This window comes from Saimiri boliviensis, chromosome X (assembly GCF_048565385.1).
Source record: "Saimiri boliviensis isolate mSaiBol1 chromosome X, mSaiBol1.pri, whole genome shotgun sequence".
NCBI classification, from domain to species: Eukaryota; Metazoa; Chordata; class Mammalia; order Primates; family Cebidae; genus Saimiri; species Saimiri boliviensis.
Window position 1 is genome coordinate 15399584 of NC_133470.1, and position 15314 is coordinate 15414897.

The 15314-nt window shown below is 38.9% G+C and overlaps 1 protein-coding gene across 3 annotated transcripts in view; it reads left to right on the forward strand.

The window, feature by feature from the left end:
* CDKL5 (cyclin dependent kinase like 5) overlaps nt 1–15314 on the forward strand; it is a 197470-nt gene that overhangs the window by 154856 nt on the left and 27300 nt on the right. For all 3 annotated transcript variants that reach the window (XM_074391867.1, XM_074391868.1, XM_010334894.2), the window contains exons 10-12: nt 5692–5772; nt 8255–8406; nt 13604–14570. In XM_074391867.1, the coding sequence (XP_074247968.1) occupies nt 5692–5772; nt 8255–8406; nt 13604–14570 (1200 nt within the window). The remainder of the gene's footprint in view (nt 1–5691; nt 5773–8254; nt 8407–13603; nt 14571–15314) is intronic.

Here is a 15314-nt window from a genome sequence, read left to right on the forward strand (position 1 = left end):
CAAATGTATGAATATTGAGCAAACATATTTGTAGTGATTTGAGGAGAGCCCTGAAAACTTGAATTCCCCAGATTTAAAGGTTCTTGTTTTAGTAAATATTTCTGGTCCACTGACAGTGAAACATGAAATCATCTTTTCAAACTAGTGTATTGTCTTAGGGCCATGAACAGTGGCTCACTCCTGTAATCTCAGCCCTTTGGGAGGCCAAGTTAGACGGATCACTTAAGGCCAGGAGTTTGAGACCAGCCTGGCTAACATGGTGAAACCCCGTCTCTACAAAAAATAGAAAAATTAGTCAGGCATGATGGCACACACCTGTAGTCTCAGCTACTCGGGAGGCAGTTAAGAGAATTGCTTGAACCCAAGAGGTAGAGGTTGCATTGAGCTGAGGCAGCCTGGGTGACAGAGTGAGATTCTGTCTCAAAAAGAATAAATAAATAATATATTGTCTTGGGCAGCCTTTCCTAGACTTGACAACTTCGTACAAAGCTTTTCTAAGAATATGCTAAATAGTGCCTTAGAAAGTATAAATTTTTCCCAAACGAGGAGAAGTCATCTTACTGGAGTGCTCAGTGAGTTATAGGTTACTTCTGTCTTTCATATACCCCAAAAACAACTTTTTTAAAGTTTTCAGCTACTTTTTTGGGCCAATATGGGGCAATTGCTGGTCATTGTGGCAACTATAAAATAATCTCCTCACCATTTCCTTCCTTTGTCTGAAATGCGTAATTCTCAAACCATGTTACTTTGCCATTTACAAAGTACTTTGGTTCTTTCTTTTGACTTTCTGGCCCTCAGTTAATTTCCCTTTAGAGACCACCACTACTCAAACCTGGGTGCCCAACCGTCCAGCTCCTTCTAGGCGCAGTGAATGTGGGCAAAATGAATGGACAAAGGCATACCAGTGTCTCTCTTATCTCCTCCTGCTCTCTCTCTCTCTCTTTCACATTTGCCTGAGTTAGCTCAGGCAAGTTTGTCTTTTCTCCTTTTATTTTTGCTTTTGTAAGCCAAAAATTTGCCAGATATAACCAGTAATTGGGGTGCCAGCAGCACATGTGGTTCAGCAGGTTAGCTCAACATTTTCAAACATTTGTCATACTAGATGTTGGAAATATGACAATAAACAGGACTTGTCCACAGTCTAGAAGAAAGAAAAATCTATTATATTCAGAAATAAAGTTAGTCATAATTAATGAATTGCATTTTCACTGAGAATCAATTTAAACTCCTTGCTGTAGACTATGAGACCTTCCTTGCCTGACCTCATCTCATACCTGTCTCCATTCCCCCCATTCTCCAGATTCGCAGCATGCTTGCCTTTTTTGTTCTTTGGCTTCTGTAAACATTCCATGGTTTATCCAGTTCCATCAGCTTGGAACCCATGGCTTCCTCTCCTGGCAAGGTGCTTCCCTCATGTGGTGCCTTCTCATTCTGTCAGTCACAAAGAGTGCCCCTTTCTCTGGCCACCCAACATACCACCCCTACCTCCTGCCTATTCTCTTTCTCCCATAACAACCTTTTTTTCTATCATAGAACTTACCACAGTATGGAATTATTTTGTGTATTTACTTGTTGATGATTAACTATCTATCCTCCCTCACTAGAATTTAAATTTCTCAAGGGCAAAAATCAACTGTTTTATCACATCACAGATGTGTTTCCAGCATTTAACACAGAAACTACCATATCCAGTAAGTACGTACTACATATCTGAGAAGCGATTAACCAGTCTGTAGCATCAGCATTTAAGCTCAACTGTATTTTTTTCTATTTCTCATGCTTCTTCTACTGTTTTACCTTTACCTAACCCTTGACTACCACCCCCAAACGGATCCCCTGATCTTTCTCTTTTCACTTTAGCCTTCTCACATTCCTCAAACCACACAATTCTCTTCTTTGTTTAGATATCTCTTCAAGGTTGCTGAAAGTTTAAACTCTTTAGGGTAGCTTTAAAAACCCCTTCTTCTTAGCCCTTCAGCCTCATCTCTGCCTCCCTGCTTGGCCCCGTGTGTGCTCTTTGGCCACATTGAACCTCTCACCATTTCCTTGACATATTGCTTCTATAGTTTGCATTTCCATTTCTATAATGCTGCCAACGCTCACCCCTCTTTCTTCTCCTCCTTCTTCCTCCCCTAGACTCAGGCCAAATTTCTTCCCTCCCTGAAGGCCTTCTAGACTATTCGAAGGGAAACTGGTGACTCAGTAACACTCTGGTCATATCTCCTCTGTAGCACCCATTGCATTCTCCTTTAAGTAGCTGTTTGCAAATGTGTATCTTCACTGGACTAATGAATTCCCTGAGGAAATGAACTGTTGTGTTCACCATGATATTTGCAGCACACCTAGAATAGTGCCTGCTAGGCTGAATAGTGTTGAATGATTAAATATTTGATCTCAGGATTTTAACATTAACTGCTGGAACATTAAGCCTGGTTTGCTGGCTGACTTGTTCTTGGCCTGGTTAATGAGGCTCTATGCTGGATTCTCTGAAGAGAGAGTATAAAACAGGTCTGACATGCTACTTGGCTTTAATAACTTATAAACTAGCTGAAGAATTAAGACTTTCATCCACAAAATAATTAGAAAACAATACAGTTGATAAGAAAGCAGGGTATATAATAAAGTACTGCATTGTTTACCGCATTGTACGGTTTTCTAATGTATTTCCATATGGTTTAGAACATGAGAGTGTCAAATATTCTGGAAAGTTAGAAATCATGGTTGGGGATTTATTAGAGAAGACTTTATGGAGCATTTGACATTTGAAATGGATATTGAAGAACAAGGAGCATTTTGATTAGATAGGTCCCACAAAGGATATATTTTTCTCATTTGTCTGTGGTCCTGTTTGTTCATAGCCTTCTTCCCTAAACAATAGTATCTATAAAATGCTTGACAGCATATGACAATGCTGCTTACAAACATCCTTCAGGACAATTGCTGCCTCCATCACACTTTGACTTTTATAAACCTTAGTACTTTTACATTTTAGTCTGAAAATGTTTTTATTATTTTAACTAAATTAGTTTAATCTCTTTGGAAGTTTGACAATATCTTTTGAGGGAGAAGTTTTCTTTCATGATGTTATTTGAGAATGCCTATGACAGATAGGTAAGCATATAGGACATGTAAACCGCATCTGCTGTGCACCACGGACTCACCAGTAACCAGTGCAGTGAGATGCGCATTTGGATTTAGTTGTGTAGAGACTGGAAAATCTACAAGATGATGCTGTACTGGTTTGCATTATTGTGATAAAGTAACAGTTGATGCCCCATAGTATAGGGCCTAGGCTCTGGGTTCAAGGCCTGGATCCATATTTACTGTTTTGAATGATGTCAGGAAGTTATTTCACCGTCCTGTGCCTCTATTTCTTCTTGTGTAAAATGATGATAACCAAAGGACTGCCTGATTGGATTGGTGTAAAGGTGAAATATTATTTGTAAAATGTCCAGACCAGAACTTCACACATAGTGCTCAGCAAAGAGGCATTCTCACTGGATTAGATTGGATTGGCCACATAATTCAGAAAGAAACAAGACTGATAGGGCTATACGTTAAACTTCTATGCATGAGTTTTGGCTGTTTGTTTAATTATTTCCTATTGGAATGGCAGGTCTCATTGAAAAGCATGTAAATTCTTTGAAATTAGGAGTTTGCTTGGTCATTTTTTATTGTAATATTTCTAATACCTTTTTACTTTCAGCATTAATTTTTTTATCAATGAAATTTGACTCCTAGAAAAAGAAGGGGGTATCTGGTAGCATAAGATAGACCTCATACACAAAATATTAAAATGTACTGGTATAGGATCTTTTATCACAGCATGGTTGGTGTCTTTCTCTTTGGGCTGATATTTAATACTCCAGTAACATCAAAGGAAACCTCTGTACTTCCCTTAGGAGAGGCACCTAGGTTTAGAAAGAGTGTGGGTTTGGATCACAAGACTGGGTGCAAATACTAGTTCTACTGCTGTTTAATTATGTAACTTGCCTTGAACCAGTTATTTGAACTTTCTGATTGTCACCTTCTTCATCTCTAAAATAAGAATAATATATCCAGAATGCCTCGCATAACATCACTTCCCTCAGAAATCAGTTTTAGGATATTGCCTCGTGCATCTGTGTTGAGTTCATTCTATTCCTCTGTCTGGAAGGTGCTGTCCTGCTTTTCTCTGTCTTTACATTTTCATATCTTTCAAAACCCAGTTCAGTTATTACCTATGGGTTCTTTCTTTATGGCCATAAACCACCTTGGTCTTTCCTTTCTGTGAGCTTCAACTAGAATTTATGGTTGCACAGTTTAACACTGATTGCTTTCCCAACCAGACAGCCAATTCCTTAAGAGCAGGGTTTGGGTCTTACTTGTATTTTTTTGTCTCCTGCTGTCCAGAGCACGGTGTGGAGATGATGTCGTAATCACTTCTTAAATACCTTGTTTGAAATTTTACTATATAATTAGTCCTTCCATTTACTTATTTAGCATGTTTAGGGATTTTAGTACTTCGAAATGCTTGTATATTGGTATAGAGGAAATAATATATGGAAGCAGACTAGCCCTCACATTTGGAAGGGAGTGCATGACATTGGGCTTTGCCAGTCATGTTACTCAGTACTTTAACATCCACTAGATATTGCAAAATCTGAGTTGGCAGAGGAAAGAACAGAAAGCACATCTAAATAAACTTGACCTCTTCCCCTCATTTTATTTAAAAATGCATTTGTTAATCTGGGAACCTAGCTTTGTCGGTTCCAGCTTTTAAAAAGGAAGGATTTGAAAACAGGTCATTATAAGAGCATATTAAAAGCAATGATAGAATGTGTGTCTGAATTCACTCTCTACTTCTGTGACCTTTTAGATACTGGCCACTTACTTTCTCTTTTTTTACTTCTCTGTTTTCAAGAGTAAATGGTATGTTGTTAAGAAGCTATGAGAATTCTATCTTATGTCTTATAATATCCCTTCTGCTAGTCCCTCAATTACTATCAGTAATTAAGAATAATGTGTATAAGCCAACGAATCATATGTATAAGCAGACAAATCATGTATACACTGTATTAGAACTAATTATGTAAGCAAATGATATTCTATTTTACTACATAAAATACAAAAATTAGTTCAAATTTTTATATTTTGTTTCACATGCCTTAGTATTGTCTGCCTAGATTTAAATATCATCTTTCACCTGTGAGTTTTCCTGTTAATTGACACCCAGTCCCATTAATCCATATAAAAATACACAGACAACTGGTGTAGTGGCTCACACCTGTAATCCCAGCACTTTGAGAGGCCAAGATGGGTGGATCATGAGGTCAGGAGTTGACCAGCCTGGCCAACATAGTGAAACCCCATCTCTACTAAAAATACAAAAAATTAGCCGGGTGTGGTGGCAGCTTCCTGTAATCCCAGCTACTTGGGAGGCTGAGGCAGGAGACTCGCTTGAACCCAGGAGGCAGAGGTTGCAGTGAGCCAAGATAGCACCACTGCACTCCAGCCCAGGTGACAACAAGAGACTGTCTCCAAAAAAAAAAAAAAAAAAAAAAATACGTAGACAACAAAAGTAATATACAAGTATGAATGTGACTGGGATTGGCATTTTTGCTCCTCTGCTCCCTTCTACAACATTCACAAGCACATGCACACACATATCCTTCCCTAAATGTTAACATTACCATTGTGTTGCTCTTACAGTTTCCAGCTGTTAACCATCCTCAGTCCTTGGAAAGAAGATACCTTGGAATTCTGAATAGTGTTCTACTTGACCTAATGAAGGTAAGGCAAGTTGATATTATCTCTATAAAATATCTTTTGGTTTGTGGATTCTTTTATGTCTACATGTGACCATAGCCTGCTTTTATGAGTGAAATATTAGAAGATGTGTAATGGCAAATCATGGGGAACTATGTCCTATTAAAAGGCATGTAATTTATTTAAAATTACAATGGGATCTGGTATTGTCACTGTTCATCTAGACAGAATCATGAAATCCCTAAATGACATTCTTAAAATGGACAGAAAAATAAACATCTGTTAGCACACAAGAGCTGTTCAAGCATAAGGTTTTAAAACATATCTTAAAATCAATGTTGAAAGAAGAGATTCAACAATTTTTTCTGACATGGTATTTAAAGCCTCCCATCATCTACACAGATTTAATCAGTGAATCTAATTTTCCTCTTTTTCTAACTTGGCCTCTTCTCTCCCAGACTCTTTCTGGTTCTACTTTAGACATATCAGGATCATTACTAATGCTGTGGTCTGAGTGTTCTCCCTCATGCTACCCTCCCTGTCCAGAAGTCTTCCTGCTCTTTACTCTAAAAGCATTCTCAAATTATTCAAGTTTATTTTTTTTTCTCCAGTAGACAGTCAGCTCCTTGAGTGGGAACTATTTTTCATATTTCTCCAGCTTTCACTGCAGCCAGAAGTGCATAAGCAAGTGTTGGTTTTTTGATAGTAGACCTTCAAAGAATACTTGTTAATGGATCAATTTTATTTTCTGCCCAGTCAGTCAACTGTCAAAATCAGTGGAGGTTACACTGTGCATAGAGCCTTTAAAAGGCATACTTAGCACAGTCGGAAATTTCTGAGTGGCATTCTCAGAACTTTGCCGTGCTTTAAACTATGTTAATCTGTGTTCCAGGGAACATAGTGTACATAGGTATGGGGGCGGAGGAGAGGGAGGAGGGTGTGACATTTGGGAAAGGCCACATACCATATAACCTTTTGTAGAGATTCACAATATTTATTAATCTATAAAGGCTTTTAGAAATAGCACAATAAAAAAGCATTTCTATCTTACCCAATATTTTCCAAATTTAATTAAATACTGAATACTGTTTTTTATAAAACTAAAGCTCTAGTGTTCTTCTGAACACAGATTGAGAAATGCTATCCCCAAAAAAGAACTCTCAAAGCCTTTTGTATAATTATACATAAATTATCACTTAAATCAGGTAGGTTTTGTCAATATACTTTTTTATGCAGTCAATCCTTATTGATTGAGACCTTAATAATTTGGTAACTTTTAAAATGTAAATAGAATAAAGTAGAAACATGGAATTAAATACAGTTTCATGTTTTCTGCCTTTTATCTTTCTTTAGTTAAAAATAATTGAATGTTTTTGTTAAATCATTACCAAATATAATTGCCAAGCATCAGTGTGGTACCTGTAAAAGCTAGCACAGATAAAAGTAGAAAGATAACCTGAATCTTCCTGTGCTTCTGCCAGTTTAGAAGCTAAGCATTCAAATTCCTATTTATTTAATATCTTTACCATCAGATTTCTTTAAGTAAATATTTTTATTGAAATGCCCTTTCAAAAGGTGCACAAATTATGTCTATATGTAATTTACTTTTTATAATGTAAACATATTAATGGAACTCTACCCAGATGGAGATAGAGAAAATTATTAACACCCTAGAAGCCTTCTTACGACTCCTTCCAGGCTTAATGCCCCCGGCCTCCTCCCCCTACCTTGAGAAACCACAGTTCTGATTTCTGAGTAGCTGAGATTACAGGCATGAGCCGCCACATCCAGCTAATTTTGTATTTTTATTAGAGACGGGGTTTCACCATGTTGGTCCGGCTGGTCTCAAACTCCTGACTTTAGGTGATCTGCTCGCCTTGGCCTCTCAAAGTGCTGAGATTACAGATGTGAGCCACCACGCCCAGCCCAGAATGATTTCTTAAGATCTTATGTCAAGTGGGAAGAAAGCTAAATTCCCACAATTGTGTGTATACTACTATGTGGGTAAAATAAAAGGAGCGGATAGAGATATGTATAGAGTATCTGTGGAAGGATGCCCAAGAAACTGGTAACCTAGGCTGCCTCCGGAAAAGGGAACTGATGTATCTGTGGGACAAGAGAAAGATTAAGAATGTATTTTCTTTCAAGTGAATATCCACTTAATTAAAAGTATACTTTAAATTTTTTAATTATATTGTAAAAATGATTTTGATTAGTAAATGAGAAGTGCAGGGTATAAAACTGTGTATATAATATAAGCCAAATTTTGTAAAAGAAAATATGTATATAGGATGTTCAGAAAAGGGTTGGGATGATATATACCAAGAGGACATTGATGATGAGATTATAGGTGATTTAGTCTTTTTTTTTTATTTCCTGAACTGTGTTTACCTGATACTCTGCAATGACCATGTATTTCTTTTATAAGGAAAAACAATAAGGTTTTTATTAGAACTTAAATTTGACTTTGTAATGTTCTTAACAATCCTAAATTTTATTTCCTGAGAATTTACTGAAGTTGGACCCAGCTGACAGATACTTGACAGAACAGTGTTTGAATCACCCTACATTTCAAACCCAGAGACTTCTGGATCGTTCTCCTTCAAGGTCAGCAAAAAGAAAACCTTACCATGTGGAAAGCAGCACATTGTCTAATAGGTAAATATTCCCTTTTAAGGAAATACAGATGCAGTGTTGGTCTTACAAGTAGGTGGAGGAGGTGGCTGCTTAAATGATGCAATTAGAGAGAAGAAGGAAAGCGCTCTTTATTCAAAAATATCTTCCTTATGCTTATTGCATGATTCAGAACCACAATTAAGGAGTTGTGTGGGTCTTAAAGACTTTCTTATCTTTAACTAGTATATGATGGAAACCTATGCATTCCCTGGGAAAGGTAGCATTGGGTTAGCAACTAAGGGGGTTTACAGTCTCAAGAGCTAGAATATTCTGCGTGAATGAGACCCATCAGTGATACCTAGACGAGGAAAGATGGGTGAGGGCAAGGGGATTCTTGGAGAGAGAAGAGGATGCCAAACACAGATGGTGGATGGAAATGTATCTAGTGTAATCTTTGTGACTGGACCAAGTAGATCTGGCTCTACAGAGGGGTCTTGTGTTTTGATTGCTCTTGTCTTTTACTCATTTAGTTGAGAAATTAGTTTTTCATAAGACAATATGGAAATAGTAAAGTCAGTGATTAAAATTGTTGCTCTTTAAATATGATTTTTCAGCATAATTTTTAAAAAGCTTCTTTCCTGAAAAAAACACATTTGGGCCATATGATCAGGTTGTCTTTCAGACCTGACTTTTCTTGATTCCGTTGGTTGCATGTCCAAGAGGACAGTGTCCTAGTCATGGTCTCCCTGTCTTCCTTCATCTCCCAAGAGGCTGATCTTTTCATCTGGGGTCATTGCATTATGGGAGATAGGACATAGTTTCTCTCGTCTGCTATCACAAGAGAAATAGAAAACAATGATTCTTTATTTTTTAGTTTTTTTTTAGAGACAGGGCCTTTTCTCTGTCTTCTAGGCGGGAGTGCATTAGCATGATCATAAGTCACTGCAGCCTTGAACTCCCAGGGTCAAGCAATCCTCCCACCTCATCCTCCTGAGTAGCTGGGACTATAGGAGCATGCCATCATGCCTGGTTAATTTTTTACATTTTTTTGTAGAGATAGGGTTTCACTGTTGTTGTCCAGGATGGTCTCAAACTCCTGGCCTCAAACAGTCCTCCTGCCTCAGTCTCCCCATGTACTGGAGTTACAGGCATGAGCCAGAGCATCTGGCTGAAAACAGTCATTTCTAATATGAAGCTTTTTTGATATAAATTTTCTTCTCACCCCCAACCTCAAATTTTCCATCCATATAGAGCAGTTGTTCTTTTTTGAGGCAGGGTCTTGCTCTGTTGCCCAGGCTGGAATACAGCAGTGCAATCATGGCTCACAGCAGCCTCTGCCTTCCTGACTCAAGTGATCATCCCACCTCAGCCTGAGTAGCTGGGACCACAGGCATGTGCCACCATGGCTGGCTATTTTTTGTATCTTTTTATAGAGAATTCCTGGGCTCAAGCAATTGGCCTACCTCAACCTTCCAAAGTGCTGGGACTACAGGTGTGAGCCACTGCACCCAGCCAGGCAATTGTTCTTAACAGATCAGAATTTTGAAAGCTCAAGACCTGGTACTGTTTAGGTCTGGGAGAGCATCCATAGATTGATGATGACCATTTATCATATGGTTGCTCTGCTTAACTATGATAGTGTAATTGTGTTTTAGAGCTGTTTTCTTTTCTTGAAAATGACTGGTTTCAGTTTGTTTGTCCTCACAACTTATATTAGCTGGCTATGTTTGTTGCCATGAAATTTTTGGACACTAAGTCAGGAAATAGTCGTCATCATTTGGTTGTTCCTTTGCATTTAGGAGGTGCAAATTAGTCCTGTGTCTTCTTTAGGGTTACGGTCAGTTCAGGTGCTTTTATCTCCCATCTACCTTAATTGTCTCTTAGCTCCTTTAGTTTACAACAAAAACATTATCCCAATGATATACAGTTCAGTAGACTGATAATATGTTTTTGATTTGTGTTATAGTAATTACTCTTGTAACCCATACTGTGAAGAGGCTGTGTGTTTGTCTTCTAGTGACTCATTTGACAGAGTTCTTAGACTTAACTAGTGGGGACCTGAGGCTCTCCTCAGGAACCTGTTTAGGGATCTGTTAAGGAGGATGTGTTTGATGATGATGTTTTCAGTGGATACAGAAGATTTGTATGGGTCCTTAAGGAGTCCTCCCAAGTCCCCTTTTGAAATAAAGAGAATAGAAATTAATTTAAAATCTCTGGAAGAATTCATTTTCAGGTCTTGACACTGTATTGAATATATTAAAGAAAAAGTCCTAAATGCTTTTTCTAGGAATGATCTTACCACATTTTACATGCGTCCGAGCGCTTTTGCTCCACACTTGTCTATGGTCCATACTTATTCCATGGAAGCTTTTTTTGTTAGAGACGTTAATTCTAGCTTGAATCTCAATACAAACGGTGGCTCCCTAAGACTTCTCAGGACTGTTTTAGAGATGCTCACAGCACCATATCACATTAGTTGCCACATGTAAACTCCCCTGTCTTGTCTCCGGAGATACACACACTGTTGCGTACCTTGTCATCTAAATTCTTTCTAAGAGAGGCAGTGGACTCTTGTGTTACTTAGTGCCTGCCTGTCTCCCTCAGGCTCTCCTGAGGTTCTGCTCACCATGGACATGATGTGATGGTGTTTCAGCTGCCCCACACTGCCACACTCCCGGTCCTGCACCAGCCTTCTCCGTCAAAATGGAGCTTTGCATCTTTGACATTTACTTTTAAAACTTACTTTAAATCATTATCCATCCATCTGCAACCATTTGAGTTTATATGTAAAATTTTTTTAACTAGTTGGCAATTTAACACAGATTCTTTACAGTTGTGTGTCAAAGAGATCTATGGAGTTTTCAAAGCTGTATTTTATTGTTGCACTTTGGCAGAGCTCCAATGCGAAGACAGTATGATGCCCTTTCTATGTAGGAATTAGGTGCAAAGCTCAGTGGTTTCCAACTAATCCTAAGACACACTCAGAATGACAGTTTAGGCTCTTCGTACACTTATGGAAAACCTAAAGCTTTGACACGTTTCTGCCTTAACTAGATAACCTCTCTTTTCATGTTAGAATTGACTCTTATATTGCTCTGAATATGTTCTTCTAAGATCCACATGTACGTTTCTGCTCAACATCGCTAACAGTGTTTCTGAGTATTCCAAAGGCTCAAGCAACTGCCTTTGCTGTTCTCTGTCCCTTTTTGGTCTTCGTGATCTGAGGACATTTTCCAGTATCTGCACATGTTCTCTGTCTGCGATTACTGTCTCTAGACCTGAAGGGGAATGGGGTCAAAATAGGGTTCTGATAGTCAGGGAGAGCTGGAGCTGGGCAGGAGGAGCCACTCTTTAGAAGCTGTCATCTAGAAGGACACAGCCACGATCTGAGTCAGGGTGCAGATGCCTGCAGGAAGGGAGCAGGGAAGACATCTCCCAGCCCCTCTTTCCTCTTGTCTTGTGATGCCTTCCACTACTAAGCCCAACCAGAAGCTAGCTGGCTAGGAAGCGTGGGTAACAATCTGCAGCATTGGGTTCCTGAGACCCAGGGCCGGGCTGATAGGGTGGAGGATGGATTGGAGGTTGGGCAAATGAAGAATAACCAACACCCTTAGATCTATTTGTGGGTGAGACAGTCTATCACTATTTAGGTTTGAAAAGTCACTGAGATATTTTAGTTACCAAGATATAAGTTGGAAAACAACTCAATGGTTTAAAACCTAATGCCTTTAGGATACAGGGACTTTATTGATCTGGGGATAGACTCTTAACATCATTTAGCAGAAAGTGAAACTTAGTATTTCTTTCTTTGTAATTTCTTTCTAGATCTGGGCTTTGCCATTTGGTGCTCATATTTAGATATTCTTTTATTTAATGCTGTAATTCTAATAACCCAACTGGAAGAGATTAGTGAGGACATGTAGGAGATGAGCCCCCCCCCCGACACCCACACTGTCACAGGCTTGCTCGATATCAGATTTGTGACACTCTCAGGTAGCATTCTGGCAGAGATTACTGACTGAAAGGTAGACTAGGAAAAGGGTCCTTATGTTATTTGATGGCTGAGCATGCAGGTTCTCCTGGGGAAAATTGGAAGGCAGAGTTTCACAGACTACCATTCTACATGAACAACAAAAAAAAGTGACTTCCAATGAGTGTCTCATGGGAACAAACTCTCCCAAATCAAACCATCTGTAGCAATAGCAGTATTTGCAACAAAATTTTCTAAATGCATAGTAAAACCAGAATTGTGTAAATCATTATTCATTTTTAAACATTCTAGTCTGTCCCAAGCTATAATTATGTCCTTTCAATAGTTACAGTAGAACAAACTGATCTTGCTATGGCATCAGTTTCAGCTTTCGAATAGAGGACAAGATTTTCCTCTGGATTTATATTTGGATTTTAAACCAAGTGTGAAATGAAGCTTTAAGTCCTAAAGGAGGGCTCAGTCGGTCTAGGATAATGAAGTGTTAAATAAAAAAGAAAATAATTGTGTCTTTTGGAGAGAAATGAACTCTTTCAGCTCTCTGTAATCCGGTATAGTACAGGATTCCTGTTTACTATACAAGGAGATGTCTGAAGAGCCCCAAGTAATTGCCACTTCTCCAAGACATAAACATTGATCATCATGTTTTCCAACAAACCTCACTGGACAGTTTACATTTCTTTTTAGAGTGTCATTTTCTTTTATTGAGAACATTGCTAGAATTCTCATTCTTTGATTATGCAGGCAAAAGAGACATTGGTGTCTGTGTGTATGTGCTGTATGTATCTCTGAGGCAGCCTACAAGTTTTACAAATAAAAATGAAGTTCAAGAAACATAGTAACCTTTAAGTCTAAATGTTGTCTTCTGACATTCAAGCAGACAAAAGAGTTAGAGAATTTATAGCTTAGCTCTCTTCTTAGCAGTCATTCTATCACAAACACTCATATGAGTACCAACATGGTAAGAGCATGTTTTACCAGATTATCATTTAGAAACTGTTTTGACAGCAAGTTAGCTGAGCATTTAGCAGTGCCGGGATAATTTCATCAAGGCCAGTGCTTTGTTACAGAGTGAATTGGTCTAAGAAACTTAATTGCTATTGATAGGTTACTTGTTATTGGTAGGCACATGCTTGAGAGAATTAATGTTTTTAGTCTTCCAGGTGTTTTAAGTATTTGTTCTTTTTAACAATACTTTTTGTGTGTCAGCTATTGAGGGAAACTGATAAACTTCTTTTGTTTTTAACATAGAAACCAAGCCGGCAAAAGTACTGCTTTGCAGTCTCACCACAGATCTAACAGCAAAGACATCCAGAATCTGAGTGTCGGCCTGCCCCGGGCTGACGAAGGTCTCCCTGCCAATGAAAGCTTCCTAAATGGAAACCTTGCCGGAGCTAGTCTTAGCCCAATGCACACCAAAACCTACCAAGCAAGCAGCCAGCCTGGGTCTACCAGCAAAGATCTCACCAACAACAACATACCGCACCTTCTTAGCCCAAAAGAAGCCAAGTCAAAAACAGAGTTTGATTTTAATATTGACCCAAAGCCTTCAGAAGGCCCGGGGACAAAGTACCTCAAGTCAAACAGCAGATCTCAGCAGAACCGCCACTCATTCATGGAAAGCTCTCAGAGCAAAGCTGGGACACTGCAGCCCAATGAAAAGCAGAGTCGGCATAGCTATATCGACACCATTCCCCAGTCCTCTAGGAGTCCCTCCTACAGGACCAAGGCCAAAAGCCATGGGGCACTGAGTGACTCCAAGTCTGTGAGCAACCTTTCTGAAGCCAGGGCCCAAATTACGGAGCCCAGTAGCAGTAGGTACTTCCCATCTAGCTGCTTAGACTTGAATTCTCCCACCAGCCCAACCCCCACCAGACACAGCGACACAAGAACTTTGCTCAGCCCTTCAGGGAGAAATAACCGAAATGAAGGAACGCTGGACTCACGTCGAACCACAACCAGACATTCTAAGACAATGGAGGAATTGAAGCTGCCCGAGCACATGGACAGTAGCCATTCCCATTCACTGTCTGCACCTCATGAATCTTTTTCTTATGGACTGGGCTATACCAGCCCCTTTTCTTCCCAGCAGCGTCCTCATAGGCATTCTATGTATGTGACCCGTGACAAAGTGAGAGCCAAAGGCTTGGATGGAAGCTTGAGCATAGGGCAAGGGATGGCAGCTAGAGCCAACAGCCTGCAACTCTTGTCACCCCAGGTACAGTTGAGCACCTTGACCAGATCTGGTGGCCCTTTAGGGGAAGGTGTTGCAAGGGATGTAACAAGGGTCTGTCTACAATTTTCCTTACTACAGGAGGTTGTGCTTTTCTTGATAGGATGTGTTTAGGGAAGCAGTACTTGACCTAATCTCTGTTCTGTTTTGTTTTGTTTTAAATCTACTTAGATCAACTGTTGAGTGTTCAAGAGAAGTCAAAAGTTTGTTTTTAGCAATCTAGTTTTTTTCTTGAATGTTCCTTTCTGGCATATTTTGTTGAGAGAATCTTATTTTGATTTATTACGGGATTCATCAGCTGTATGGGTTAGGTTTTAGTTTTGCTTAAAATACAGTGTGAATTCATGGGTATTTTCTCTGATCTCTCCAAATGACATTTGCTTAAATCAAAACCTTTTGCTAGTACCTTACTCAATATTTTAACTGAATTTAAAAGTTTTAAATTTGCCCAGAACTATAGATAAATTTAACTTCATGCCAGTATGTTAATTTTCAGTCTTTTGGGTTGTTTTTAAATCTTAAAACAGTATTTTTAGCATAATGCCTCCCCCATCTTATCATCAGACTCTAGAACTGACCTAACCTGCTTAAAAGAAGTAGCATTCTTACAATAGAGCATGTTTTAAAAATAATGTTTTCATGATTTCATCTATAAAGCACTGTGCCCAGTGCCTGGCACAAAGTAAGTATCTAACAAATTTTAGTTATTTATGCTGCTTCTGTGATTGC